This window comes from Spea bombifrons, chromosome 9, assembly GCF_027358695.1.
Source record: "Spea bombifrons isolate aSpeBom1 chromosome 9, aSpeBom1.2.pri, whole genome shotgun sequence".
In the NCBI taxonomy this organism is placed as follows: domain Eukaryota; kingdom Metazoa; phylum Chordata; class Amphibia; order Anura; family Pelobatidae; genus Spea; species Spea bombifrons.
This window is the reverse complement of record NC_071095.1, coordinates 41736075-41750510: the sequence shown is the minus strand read 5'-3', so window position 1 is coordinate 41750510 and position 14436 is coordinate 41736075. Positions and strand designations below refer to the sequence as shown.

The window sequence follows — 14436 nt, the reverse complement described above, 5'->3', positions numbered from 1 at the left end:
CTTTCGGGATCAAGTACAGATCAAAAGTCAACTTTAGGGTCACAAGCTGGCCAGTGGTGTCCCTTCTCCCAAATCCTGCATTTGTGTGCTTCGGCCCATCGAGTCTACCCATTTTACCTGCCGTGGAACACCTCAAACCTTATATGTATACTTTATGTGTATACTATGAGGGCAGCCATCTTGATTTCCCGTTCTCAGGATCTCCATGATTATTTATCCCCAGTAATTTATCTCCTGTTAATGTTAAGTTGCTGGTTCAAGCAGGGTGTGGGTGTGTGAGGAGAAGGGAGAGATCTTCAGGTCAAGAGGTTTCCCTAATTAGAGAGGAACCTTGTAAGGTGAACTCCAACTCCTAAGACATGACGCTCAGTCAGCCAAGAACCTTCTATGATAAATCCCAAAGTCTCATCAACCTCTGGCCAGATTTACAAACTTTTGTCAACCACGGGCAAGTTGGCATAGCAGAAAACCCAATTTTTTGTTGAGATGCATAATTTTTAATAGCATGAAGTACTCCATAGAATGTATGTAGGACTTGCAGTCGGGTTTCCGAAGTATTCTTAGTGGATATCGTTGTGCTATTTGCACACAGTTTAAAAATTGCATCATAGATAGAAAACATGAGAAGCCATAACCGATCGGCTGCAGACATCTAACATATGTAAAGATTTTGTCTTTCTTGAAAGCCTTGTGCTGAATGGTAACACACGTCAAAGCGGCTGCATAACAGATGTTTTTGGTGGTGATCCGTGTCACATGTTCCAAACGGCTAGATTTTTTTCAAGAGGGGGGGTTGCCACTAACATCCGTGCAATTCCACGAACATCTGGAGTCCGTCATACGAGGGAAATGCACTTAGCAGGAGATATTGTAACCAAATGCTTTAAGAAAAACAGATTCGGGTTGCTTAACTCTAGCAAAGAAAAAAAGTCTCCTTGTGTTGGGGCCGTGAATGGTTATACTTTATCTAAAAAAAAAAACTAAAAAAAAGCTCTAGTTTCCAGGAATCTATGGGAAATGACAATTTTGTAGAATAGATAACTTTTGAGGAGAGGCGACCGATGCACTGCTCATCTGAAAGCTTTTATGAGCACATTTATGAGTTCATTTTTTTGTTCTTTGATTATAGCGACAGAACAGCGAGATATTATTACTATTGGCACCTAAGAAAGCAAGTGTTACTCTCGCAGTGCCTGCAGAGAGAGGAGGCCTACTTCCTGCTGGCCGCCTTCGCACTGCAAGCTGACCTGGGGAACTTCAAAAGAAACAAGCATTATGGGAAATATTTTGATCCAGAGGCTTATTTCCCTCCTTGGGTACGTACATTTTCTTTGAAATAAACTTTCCTCGTGTACTTTGCTTCTTATTTCTTCTGTCTGTTTTCCTCTCTTTTCCTAGCAATGCTTTGGGGTTGTTTTCTCACAGTGAACGGATCTCAAATGGCCTCCACGTCACTAGAATCTTGTCCATGAAGCCCTAAGATTTCCGTGTCCGTTAGACCAAAAGCAGCTTTCATTATATATAATGCAGGATTATTTACACTCAAAGAGTTCCTTAGTTTACTCAACAGATACTTTTGTTTTTATAAAGAAAACACAAGAAAACATATAATCTTTCACTTACCGAATTACAAGGCATACAAATTACTGATTCTTATTTACTAATATATTCTGATTCTTGGCGCCACTGTTTGCATCTTGACTCTGTTTTTCTTGACCCAGGTGATTAAGAAAAGAGGCAAAGATTACATCCTGAAACACATTCCCAACATCCACCGCGACCAATTTGCACTGACAGTGTCTGAGGCTCATCTTATGTACATTAAGGAGGCAGCGAGACTCGAAGACGTTGCTGTACATTACTACAGATTATACAAGGTAACGGATGTCACAAACGCTCCTGCCTCCTTATAACCTATACATTGTTATCATATGTTCTATGTACACTCCACGCAAAGACCATATATACATATTCCATAAACGTGAATTTCCATTATACAGCCCATAACGACACAATGGAAACTTTTGTGTTCTCCCATAGTCTTAATATCTCTTTATCATTGTCTTAGCTTCTCCCCCTTTTTTTGGCCAACAAACATCTTTGAATATCTGGAACTTATGCCGGAAGGACAGTTCGTTATTAATCTTTAATTTGTAAGTGATAAGATTGGATGAATGTGACTTTATCCCATTGTGGTTTCCTCCCTAGGACAAAAGAGAGACTGAAGCCTCCTTGATCCTTGGACTCACTTTGAGAGGGATCCAAATTTTTCAGGTTGGTAGCACTTTTTGGTATTTGCTAGATTTAGGATGCATTTAAATACTCAGAAAACCTTCATTTTGGCAATAGTTGCATATGAGATAAGTATTGTTCCAGCTACCACTGGGTTTTATAGGGTCACCATATCCTTTTATTGGGAGAACTAATAATACACATTGGCCCACACATGAGAATGGGGATGTTCGTACCTGTGGAGAAGGGAAAGGTGAGGGAGAAGATGTCTGTATGGTCCTGTTCTTATTTTTTTGGCTCCATTTTTCATCATCTTCAGACTATGATGTCACGCTCACTCACTGGCATAAGATCTAAGAAAGAGAGATCTTTGTCATCGGAGGTTATATTTACCTTCATTCTCCTAATAGACCACCATAAAAAATATGATGGACCTAATGAGACTCTAGCCGGCCAAACATGATGGTTTCTAGTGTTCTAGGTGAACTAAGTCAATAATGATTACTCCCATGCATGATGGGTTTTTGATAAGTGTTTACTATGAGAGGACAGTTTGGGTCGTTGGATTATTTGTGATGTGAACAATCCTGCTTGATTTGGGTCCAATGACAAGGCTTAAGTCCAGTAAGTCCAGTGCAGTAAGTATTTTTGCGTTTTATTATGTTTTACAGAGTATAGGAGATGAAAAGCAACTACTTTTTGATTTTCCTTGGACTAACGTGGGAAAACTTGTGTTTGTGGTAAGTGAGATGGACCAGTGAGATGAGCAAGTATAGATTGCATGACGAGGTGTAAAAGAACAGTGGCGGGGAGTAGCTATATTCCTATAAATGAACTAAGAAACAGGGTATTAAGTATTAACACCACCCTCTACAGCATGCAATCTCTATAGAATGCACAGAATAAAAGGGCTTGGCAGTGTTAAGCAGTTATTACAGACGGTTTAGGGGCATAGGAGTTGCAGTTCTTATAAACATTCGGTTGTATATTGAGATAAAGCAGGCAGTTTGCTTGTGGCTATTCTTGTATCATTCCACGTATTAATGTAAAAAAACTGGTCACAGACGCTACTTATGCTGATCTATACAGCTGTAGGCTCCAGAAGTCTTGGATCAATCAGCTGCTCTCTGCTTTTATGGCAGAAATTAGGGGAAAAGCGGGCGTTTTGATGGATGCCTTAAATGATCAGAAAGTTTCACTGAATTAGGCAGAAATATATTAAACACACTTGAAGATGCTCAGCAGCTGCAAAATAAAGAAAAAACATTTTAGCATGATAGGACTTGGAGTGTCAATAATAATGAGTTCATCTCAACCGCTGATCTCCGACATACCGGCGAATTTCCACCTATCCCATATCTTTGGGAGAGAACTGAGCTTCTTTCTGTATACTGTTCAGATCCCTGGGATTTTGTCATGTTTAAAGCAATGGTCATGGGGGAGTCTAAGCAAAGATCTGCGTTACAAGACACACATATATCTTTGTGGGATATGCACGGCGGGTGGCATTGATGCCATCTGTCAGGCCGTGCTGCCGCAGGTCTTGGCCTGAATCAGACATTCATGTTACACGGCAGCTGGAGTACTAGAGGTTGCCTGACCTTGGAAGACATGACTGCAATAAACCTGCTCCTAGCTATCTAGCTATACATTCTGTGTATTCGCTAACCTCTCCTTAATACTCCTATAGTCTATATATCTCCATCAGTGCTGATGTTCTGTTCCTTGGCCATATCTCTCTCAGCTAGCGGGAAAAAGGTTACGTTGTTAGGAATATTGTAACCCGTCTCAGTGCAGCGTTATTTCACCGTTTATTAAGAAACGTGTCCTGGATATGAAAAATGTCAGTGTGCGATCTAAAATGATTTTCTACCTCCAGGGTAAAAAGTTTGAAATCTTACCAGATGGCTTGCCCTCGGCCAGGAAATTAATTTACTACACTGGCTGCTCCATGCGATCGCGACATCTCCTTCAGCTGCTCAGTAATAGCCACCGACTGTACATGAACCTGCAGCCTGTCCTGCGCCAAGTCAGGAAGCTCGAAGAGAATGAAGGTATGGAAAGTGTACATCACCGGCTGAAAAACGTAACGATATCTGTTATAGAACACACAAACGTCTAGGTGTCCTTCTGTATATCTTTTTAGACTGTTTCAAGCATAAGAAGCTCACGTTTTGTATGCGCTTTTATCTGCAAATACATCTCTTTAGTGACACTCCAACGTAGAGATCAAGAGCTAAAATCCAGAGATTTAACAATAAAACAGATTTACATAAGATAACAAGTAAGCAGATTTCAGCATAGACTGCAGGCTTCATTAGGAACCACACTGCTGCGTAAGGTCTCCATCGTTAACGTCTATGTCCCAGAACAACAGGAAGGTCTGCAAATTGCACGCATACTGAGCACATCGCGGGAAAAGACTCGAGAAGTAATGAACAGCGCTCATATCTCAGGGCTTGTTTCTTAAAGGTGCTCAGCTACTTTTAATGTGAACGTTAGACCTTTGATTTTTATTTTACTTTCAGTTCTACAGACAGATGCCTAAAAAACAAGGGTTTGGGGTTTACACCCTGATTGTATCGTTTCCGTGCTCCTTCTATACAGTCTATTTTCGCAGATATACATTGGACTGGGGATGACGGAGCACATTAAGAATTGTTGCCCTTGCCATTGTTAGCTACATGTTTTGAGGCAATATATTACTGGGCTTCTAACTTTGGCTTGGCACCTTCCGCTAAACCACCGACCATTATAACAATCACTTTAACACAGACCACGGTGTCGCCAATAGAGAAATCCTTTCACATTCCAAAGGCAGCCATTCTAACATCAATTTTTATCATTGAACATTTATAAATCACCCACCCCAGGCACATTGACTGATCCCACATGGATTCAGTAAAGTCCTTGTTACACTCTTCTTTCTAATGAAGTGACTGTAGGATGATGTTCCTTTCTAAAATAGCATCTTTTGGTTTTTAGAGAAGAAACAGTATCGGGAGTCCTACATCAGCGACACATTGGACCATGAAATGGACCAATTGGATAAGAGATCCCGTGCCAGCGGCAGCAGCGCAGGGAGCGTCAAGCACAAGCGTCTCTCCAGGCACTCCACAGCGAGCCACAGCAGTTCGCACACTTCGGGGATCGAGGCCGATACCAAGCACAGGGATATCGGGCCGGAGGACAGCTTTTCGGGGATTCTACTGCACCGCAAACTGAAAACCTGCAGTTCCATGACCAGCCATAGCAGCTCCCATACCTCCGGAGCAGAGAGTGTCGGCAAGGACAGATTGGACGATGACTCGCAGGATGATGGTAATTTAAACCATGCTGGCTGCGCATGCCACTTCCATGCTCATTTTGATTCACAAATTCATGTTCTGACTGTATTACCATCTTAATTCTCATAAGCTCAAACTATTACTAGGTGACTACCACCAAAGCCATAGTATCGCGCTGTTCCAGACTTACAGTAGTTATCATTGATTTCTTCTGTGCTACAAAAACTCTGAACTTACTCCTTTATCTGCAAATCCCTTTTCAAGGCTCATTATCCTTTTACTTAAATGGCTTTGATTACTTGCCCTCCACTGCATTAGCTCATAGTTAGGAAATATTTTATTACATTTTATTTTTTATTTTTTTTTTATTTTTTTTTTTAACTACCAGACCATCATGTGAAGCCGTATTGGCGGAAAACTAACACAGAAAAGGTTGCAATTATTATCTCTTTATGGCCCCTAAACTCAACTGTCTGTTTACAGAGATAGAAATGTTGGTTGATGACCCAAAGGACCTTGACTTGCCATTGGATATCAGTCCTGATCTATGTATTTATATTACTGAAGATATGCTGAGCTCACAACAACTAAATGGGCATACAGGTGAGCCATAAAGGACATCCATCAGTCTATTACTATAATGCAGCATCCCATTCCAAACCCCCGAAAACAACCTAGGATTTAAATGTGTTCCCAATATATGAATATATATATATATATATATAAAAACTAAAGATTGAATGATTATGGAAATACATGCATGGAGCCCAAAAACAAGAGAAGACAAAAAGAAAAAAGTGAAAACATAACTCCTACACCCAAATATTGTCTTAATTTTTTATTTATATGATAAATCTTCTGCATACATTTTAATTAGGAGAAGGAAAAATAGTTTCCTAGCAGATTATATAATGTTTAAGTAGCGTTTCGTTCTTTCGGTTGCGTTTAACAGGGATGTCTGTGGGCTAGATGCAGTCGCACATTTTACTGATCTTCGTGGTTGCTTACCTTTGGGCTTTTTTTTTCTAAAAATCTAATCGAATCTAGAAATCTTCAAATGGGAAAATCTGTGCTTCTCTGTTTTGTGCTGCGTTTGTTAAACCCAAGCCTTTATTCCAATTCTAGTAACTTAATTGGAAACTATTGGAATCTTTTGATACATTGTTTTTTTCTTCTGCTTACGTTTACGCAAATTAACTAATGTTTTTCTTACTTTTATAATTGTTTCAAGGGTTAGTGGTAAAGGAAATTAATTCATCAACTTCCAGCTCCTCAGAAACAGTGGTAAAGCTTAGAGGCCAGAGCATTGATTCCCTTCCTCAGGTACGTCAAGAATACTTCAAGAATACAGAAACACCTCTGTCTTCATAGTATATTAAGATTTTGAAGTTGTTTCACATCACATTAGTGGTAAAGGCTGATACATTTCTTCCTTACTTAATAAACCTTAACATATTAAAAACCATACTCATTCCAGCTGAGCTGATTCATCTCTTACTTTATTGGCGATTCTGGTTTCCAAATTAAATTGAACCTTGGTGACAAACTTGCCAGCTGAACCGACTACTGAACCCATTACGGGATTATTGGCTGCTTCAGTTATCAGTTTTGGAGTGAATTTGGTGCATCATGAGATTTACTGGGAATACATCACATATGCTACTGCCATTATCCAAATTATCAAGCATCCCCAGTGAGGTTGTCTGGTTATGATAGTTTGCTTTTGTCCCATCCAGGATTAGCTTCTAAGTCAACATTATACCTTTTTACGTATTTTGAGATTTCTTAAATAACTGCTTACTTTTACAGAGCACAAGCAGGAAACCAAAGACTTCCACGGACCGTCACAGCTTAAGTCTGGATGACATCCGCTTGTATCAAAAGGACTTCTTACAGATTGCTGATCTGTGTCAGGACACTGCCCAAAGCTACACGTTTGGATGTGGTCACCCCTTAGAAGATAAAGGACTTTATTGTCATGGCTGCCTCGCTCAACAATGGGCCAACATTCAAGAACCTCTTTCAGCCAAAAAGGCCAGCAAATACTTCTCTCTGGACCTGACTCACGATGAAGTCCCAGAGTTTGTTGTGTAAGACTTACCATTCACGGGGCCTGGCTGCCCAGATTTTCAAAAGACATTATGGAAATCTACAAACCTTTTGCCAAACCTTTAAATTGTTGAGTTTGTACAGTTCTTTTTTTTTTTTTTTTTTTTACATTTGATAAACAGGTACTCTTTTGTTTACAGAAGTTCATTTTTGGGAAAATATTCAGCCATAATGGGAAACATTTTGTGGGTATTTGGAAAGAAAAAAAGATATGCTCTCCAAAGAAAAACAAACTTAAAAAAATGGGGGCAAGTAAAAGCGCAATCCAATCAACACAAGCAAAACAGCTTCAAAGAGGGAATCAGCAAACAGAAAGGTGGAGAAACGAACTACGCCATATGCTGTTTTCTCATGAATAAATAAACGTGTAAGGAGTTCTAATTGCTTTTACAAAGCTTCGGGTTCTATAGAAATCTGACCCTTAGGTTAATAAGCTGGTAGAGGTTTGTGTTATGGAGAATTTATCGTGGGTTGGGTTTTCAATAAAGGAGCCTAGAACCTAATGAAAGGGTCATAGACTTTTGGAGCTATTGGGTGAACCCACGCCAGGCACATTGCACATGGACGTCTTTTGCTTTATATAAAAGCTGTATGGCACTTGGAAAGGGATCTGCTTATATCTTTAATGCCAAAATGTCTTAATTATTGAGTACATATAGTGTAGTGTACACATCAGAGGGTCAAACCATAGCTCTTATATTCTTTAATCAATTTTAGAGCAGATGTGGATGTTCTAAAAAGACAGAGGGTTACCGTAAGATCTCAGGCGCCATTACACAGGTATGATTTCATGCTAAAGTTGCAGGAAAACTTCATATATCAGATCTGTTTTTGAACCCCTGTTTAATATGCACCCACTTTCTAAGTATTGTGAAATTGGGGATTTGTGATTATAGATGAGATTATACAGGAAACATAATTAAGAATTAAGTCATTTTTCATGCCTCCACCTGCATTTTGTTTCCAAACCCAGCCCTTTGTTTGGCTCAGCTCATGCCATGAACAATTACGTGATCGGAACAGGAAGTTTTTGACTGTTTTTTTTTTCTTCATTTAAAATACACGACTTTATCATATATATAACCTGTAGCATATATGTATATATCTATGGATCTTATAGACCCTTTATTAAATGACTATTTTTACCCCATCAGTACCAGGATGCATTGAAGGGGTTAATATATTTTACAGTTGTTCTCGTATAGACAATCGTTGTGTCCTTAGGAATAAAGTGACCGTCTTCCTCGTTAAAGTGCTTTACCACTTAACGTACATAATAAGAATGTGTATATTTTTAGTCGCCTTATCATTTGTAAAACTGCTGACTGGCCGATCTTGGTCCAGAAATCCTTGTTGAGTGTCAAGTTTTTTTCTACAAAGATGTTTTTCAGCTCTTTCGCTCTGTAAATGTTACTTTAAACTTATCTGGCTTTCATCATAACATTTTCTACCTTACAACAAAGATTTTCCTATTTGTTTTCTTTACTGATCTAAAAAATGATCTGGCTTGGCGTGCCGTCTTCCTAACCATATTTTTTAATATATTTTAATTTTGTCATGGGTTAAGGTTCAGTAAGTAGGGGCATAATCCCTCTTTATTAAAAGAGCTCAGTATCTTTTTCATTGTTTGGAAACCAGGGAGGTATCCCTTTTTTCTCCCTGTGAAGGTAAAGCATTCGTCCTCCAGACTAATTAATCATTTTTTGGAAATTGTTATAGCTTCAGGATTATATTTTACAGATGGTGCCCAAGAAATCCTAATTCTTCCTGACTTCTGTCTAATTAGGGTGATGGGGGTGACCTTAACATTTTCAATGTAGAGCCTGTGATTTAAAATACTGCGGTTGAAGAAATCTAACTCCAAAAAAAAATTTAAGCAATCTCCTATGCTTAAGATGTTCTCAAAATGAGCAACTTTTATTTACTTTTAATGGAAAATACAAAATGCGACTTTGTAGATATCAACCAAGGGATATTGGGTAGATCATTTTGGAAACATTAGTAGCTACTAAATGGCATAGCACTTATCCCTGAACGTTGGAAAAAATCCAACATATATAACATATGACCTGAGTTTATTGATCCCAAGATGTTATAAGTACAATTGGTTTACAAGAGTTGAGGCATTGTTGACAGTGTCATGCTTTGTCCATTTTCCAGTAGGTTGGGGATGAAGAAAAAGTACCAGAGAGGTACCAGGGATTCTAGTACACCGTTCTGAAAGGTGATCAAACCTGAAAATGTTCAATCATCAAGGACATTCCATCTTTAGTTAAGGCGATAGGCCACTTTTCAAACGTTGTACCAGAAACACTTTTTTTGGACATTTTTGCCACTATCTGCCAAAAAAGATTTCATTGGAACATGTAATATGCTCAGAACAGTTGTTATAAATCTTTTATGGAGGGTCCTTGGAAAAACAGTCATGTTAAATATAGCCTGGGATGTTGACATTGATGGGAAACTACTTACAAACCACTCACGATTGAATTCCATAGGGTACGGCCGTAGGTGTTTATGGTGTATGGCTGCATGTATCCATCCAGCGCCACACACGGAAGCACGCGGTCTGGCGCTGACACGGCAGTAAGGGTAAGTGCGTGGTGTTATTGGCTACCGGCCCACCGGGCATTTACCTGGTGAGCCAGATGGCCACTCCTGGCCTACAGCTTACACATTAACAGGAATATGATCAAACCCCGGCACGGTGAGCCAGCTCACTGGTCACTGAATAGACCGTATACAAGCAAAGCTGCTTTTTTTTCTAATTTTTCTCTCTGATCCAGTTTTTAAACCAAAATAACTTTTCAAATGTTCCATTCATCTACATATTTGTAACACAAAGCAAAATGTACCTAAATATATTTTCTTTCCTGTAAATTGTACAGTAAGCGGCAAATCCCAGCACAATGCCTTTGTTTTAATAAGAAATATGTATTTCTATTGATTATATAGTATTGTACAATTGTTTGCTACATTTTCATGGTTTTTTTTTTTTCTTTGTTCGTTCAATGTTTTGAAAGTTTTAAAATGGAGTATTTTTTATAAATGGTTTGTAATAAAAAATAACGTTTTATTTCAGATCTTGTACTTATCAGTATTAAAGCAATATTTGGAAACTGCATCGTGAATGTTGCATTATAGTCTTCCTGTGTGACAAGTACATGTTGGTGGCTGCTGAAAATGTAACCATTGAAGTGCCAGAGGGATCAGTGCATTTCTTTAAAATGAAATATGCTCCCCTTTGGAACCCAGGGTTAAGTTAAGCATTCTTCGAAGTGTGCAAGTCATTCCCTAACTTCATCACTCCATCGGGTATCATTTTGTGTTAAAGCAGATCTGTCACTTTTCCCAAATCCAACACTTTACAGTTCTGTACATTAAACAAACCCATATAACTGTGCTTATTAGACTCGTGCAAATGATGTCCAGTTGTTTTTGGACAATAAATACAATTTCTCGCCCTTTCAGTTCAGATGAAATTCGGAGGGCTTCTTCTAAAAAACAAAACTCGTCACTCATTCCCTCACATTCTCTTATGCTCTCTAATTCACTCACACCCTCACGCTCTCATTTAGTACTGTCTCTCAATGGCTCCCTACCTCCTCCGCAGACTGCTCCTGTGTCCCTGTCTACTTTTCCATATTTCTGCTTTTTCTCTTGCTTCTTGTTCCACTGACTTCTTTCTTCATCCACTTCTCCCCAGTATCATCTCCGGTAACCATGCCTCCTGGAGTGTTTCCGCAAAAGGAACGGAGCCTCCGGCACAGCCTCTCTCCAGATTGGAGAAGCAGGGTACAGGATGTGCAAGCGTAAGGATCTGAGCGACTTTGACAACAACCAAATTGTGATGGCAAAAAACTGGGTCAGAACATCTCCAAATTTGCAGCTCATTGATGCACGTGGGGGGGGGCGAAGGCTGGCCCATGTAGTCAAATCCAACAGACAAGCTACTGTAGCTCAAATTGCTGAAAAAGTTCATGCTGGTTCCAGGGGCGTAACTAGAAACCAAGGGGCCCTGGTGTGAAAAATTGCCCCGGGCCCCCCAACTTCAACAGCTAATCTTACATCAGGACATAATAATACATGCAAGATATCTGATATTCACATCTAAGAGCTTTATTCACTAAAGGGTGAGTTGAAAGGAGAGTTGTGGTTTCAACCTCCATACATCCCTTTTGATTATGAAGGACCAACACTGGTAGGAGTCTCCCTCAAGAAGGGGGACCTGGCCCTACATTATGTATGATTTAATGGGTAAGGACACAAGAAATAGCATTTATTTAAGTATACATTATACAGCACCATTCACTAGGATTGGATCTACATAATGTATAGCGGAATGAATGAACTCTCCGTTTAGTGAATAGATCCCAATAGGGCTGTATGTGATTCTACCATATTCTCTTGAAGACATCTAGTGCCATCTATTGGTCCAAAAAATATTTGCAGCGTCTCAAAAACACATCCTGTTTGATACATTGTTCTTCATACCATCGAATTTTAAGAACAATTAGACAAATAGGAAACACATATCAGAAATCAGAAAATAAATCAGAAAATAAATAAGGAAACAATTCATGCAAATACATGCACAGCCATACTAATGAAAAGGGAAGCAGTTATACATTAGTCTTTTAAATGATTTTAGATTAAAAAAAGCAAAAATATTGTTTTTTGTATAGAGTGTCCATTTCCTGGTAGAATAATAATGACCAATAAGTACCCAAGTAATGTACAAACGTAGGATACTTTGACACAGTGGCTGGCTCTGCAATCTATGACCATAAAGTGCGACAGATATTTATGCCTTAGATGGGTGTTTTTTGAATGGTGTTCGCTGGGTATGCGCTGAATTCTTGCTTTTTCTGTACACAGTAATGTAGGTCAGCATTGACAAAAACTTGGTTTTAACTCATTTTGTTCCAATCCCTTTCCTTTATCCGGAGATCTGGAGGCCGCCATTGTTGTCAGTCATGGGATATTTTGGGTGACTGTCCCTGTTCAAACACTACATTGAGCTTATTCGTTACGGCAATGCTAAAGAAGTATATTCCTTCTTAGAAATTGTGCTGTGTAAATTGTTGACGCTATATAAATAAAAGATAACAGTAACAATAATTAAGATGATCGGATCCAGCCCATTTACACTACTATGACATCATATGCCAGCACACAGAGATGTGCACTGTGATACGCAAAGATCTTTACCATAAAGGCAGGGATCCCCTGTTTTGATGGAACTACGCTTTTGTGTTATACCAGTCAGTTTTTGAAGTGTACAGGTTCAGAACAGATTTTTTGTTCATTGTAAAATAACACCATGTATTGATAGGTATCAGTTTTATGAGTATGCTTCTAGTATAAGGAATTATGCTCATTCAGGGCAATGTTTCAGTTTATGTGGTCTGTTTTCATTTTCATATTTGTGTTTGAGAAAATAACTAACTGGACCATCTAGTCTCCATTTATCAGCTTTGGAGTTGCTTTATGCAAATCCCCATTTTACTTACTATTTTAGAATTTTCTTTATGATCTGCCAGGAAAAATGATTTCATGTTGCGGAGCACCTGTGCAAGCACACTACCGCCACCAGGTGGCAGCACTGTTCATGGCCTAATGAAAAGCTAACACATTTGCAGAGAGCTTGCAGTTGAGTGCATAGAGGTCCCCCCTACAGGACTGCCATGTGCACCTCAATGTCCGACAGGCCGCATGTTGGAAGCTCCTGCCATATGGAAATACATCTTAACTTCATGTTTTAAGAATCTGGATTCTTCATCTACATTAAGTTATCGCTGTCATATCATGAAGATGCTGATGGCTATTAGGTTGAGGGGAGACCTCTATCAAAGCTTTCACCATGTGACGTATTGAAGGAGGGTGTCATATCCTAGTGTTCTACTTTAGTACATCACGAGGAAGCTGAGGGCTGATGTAGGTGAATGGTCGATTCTGGTCAAAACTCTGCCTCTAATCCCGCCAGTGAAGATGTCTTGCTTTAGGAACCTGACATTTTGGGGGTATTTCTAGCATTCTAGAAGCTGTGATGGTTACAGCTTCATTTTAACGCTATGATGCAGAGCTGTCTGGCGCTCTGGGATGTCACCATGGCCCCTCTTGTGTTGAAGGAAATAAGAAGCAGGTTTGATTACTGACTGCTGTTTTCTGTGCACACATAAACCAGCACTTTCATGGCAACACAGGAAAGCAGTCATCTACAGTTACCATGACAACAATGAGCTGAAGCCATTTCATCACAGTCCGCTACATCATTTCCAGGAAAATGTACACAATCTGAACAACTTGAAAACAACAGAGAGGACAGAATGGCTTTCTCCTCGTCTTCATCTGAGATATGAAATGGTTTTATAAACAATAAAAAAAACACCCGCACACAAAGTAAGAGCCGGTACAGTTTGCCTTTCACATAAATTTGTGTTAATTTGAGAATCTATTTCTGCTTTTTTATCACTTCAGAAAATGGCTCCTATCCAAAAGTCAATTTCACAAATTTACAGACAGATTAAGAGAATGTTGCAATTTCTTGAGGACAGAGTTGTGGAATTAAAGGGGGGGGGGTGGAGGACATAGAAAAAAAACCTGCTGCCTTACTGTTCTGACAGAAACGCTTAGAAAGCAAATGTCTCTGATGTTCTAGAGAATTTGTTTACGAAGCCTTTAATTTTAGCTGTCAATGTTAAAACGCTGGCTAACACAGCCCCGGCTCAACACAAGCAGAGCTTGGCGGGCACACAACGTCAAATTCCGTTTTGTCTTCTGTCTTAGAGCCTTACTGAGGTTATCT

At 39.3% G+C, this 14436-nt stretch overlaps 1 protein-coding gene across 3 annotated transcripts in view; it reads left to right on the top strand.

Moving 5' to 3' along the window:
* Positions 1–7686, top strand: part of FRMD6 (FERM domain containing 6) — an 84038-nt gene extending 76352 nt beyond the window's left edge. For 2 of the 3 annotated variants that reach the window (XM_053474913.1, XM_053474912.1), the window contains exons 6-14: positions 1130–1316; positions 1722–1877; positions 2209–2274; positions 2904–2972; positions 4112–4286; positions 5218–5553; positions 6003–6122; positions 6751–6842; positions 7329–7686. In XM_053474913.1, coding sequence (XP_053330888.1) covers positions 1130–1316; positions 1722–1877; positions 2209–2274; positions 2904–2972; positions 4112–4286; positions 5218–5553; positions 6003–6122; positions 6751–6842; positions 7329–7613 — 1486 coding nt within the window. In that variant the 3' untranslated portion in view covers positions 7614–7686. The remainder of the gene's footprint in view (positions 1–1129; positions 1317–1721; positions 1878–2208; positions 2275–2903; positions 2973–4111; positions 4287–5217; positions 5554–6002; positions 6123–6750; positions 6843–7328) is intronic. The other variant, XM_053474914.1, reaches the window with a different exon arrangement.
* The last annotated feature ends 6750 nt before the right edge of the window (positions 7687–14436 follow it).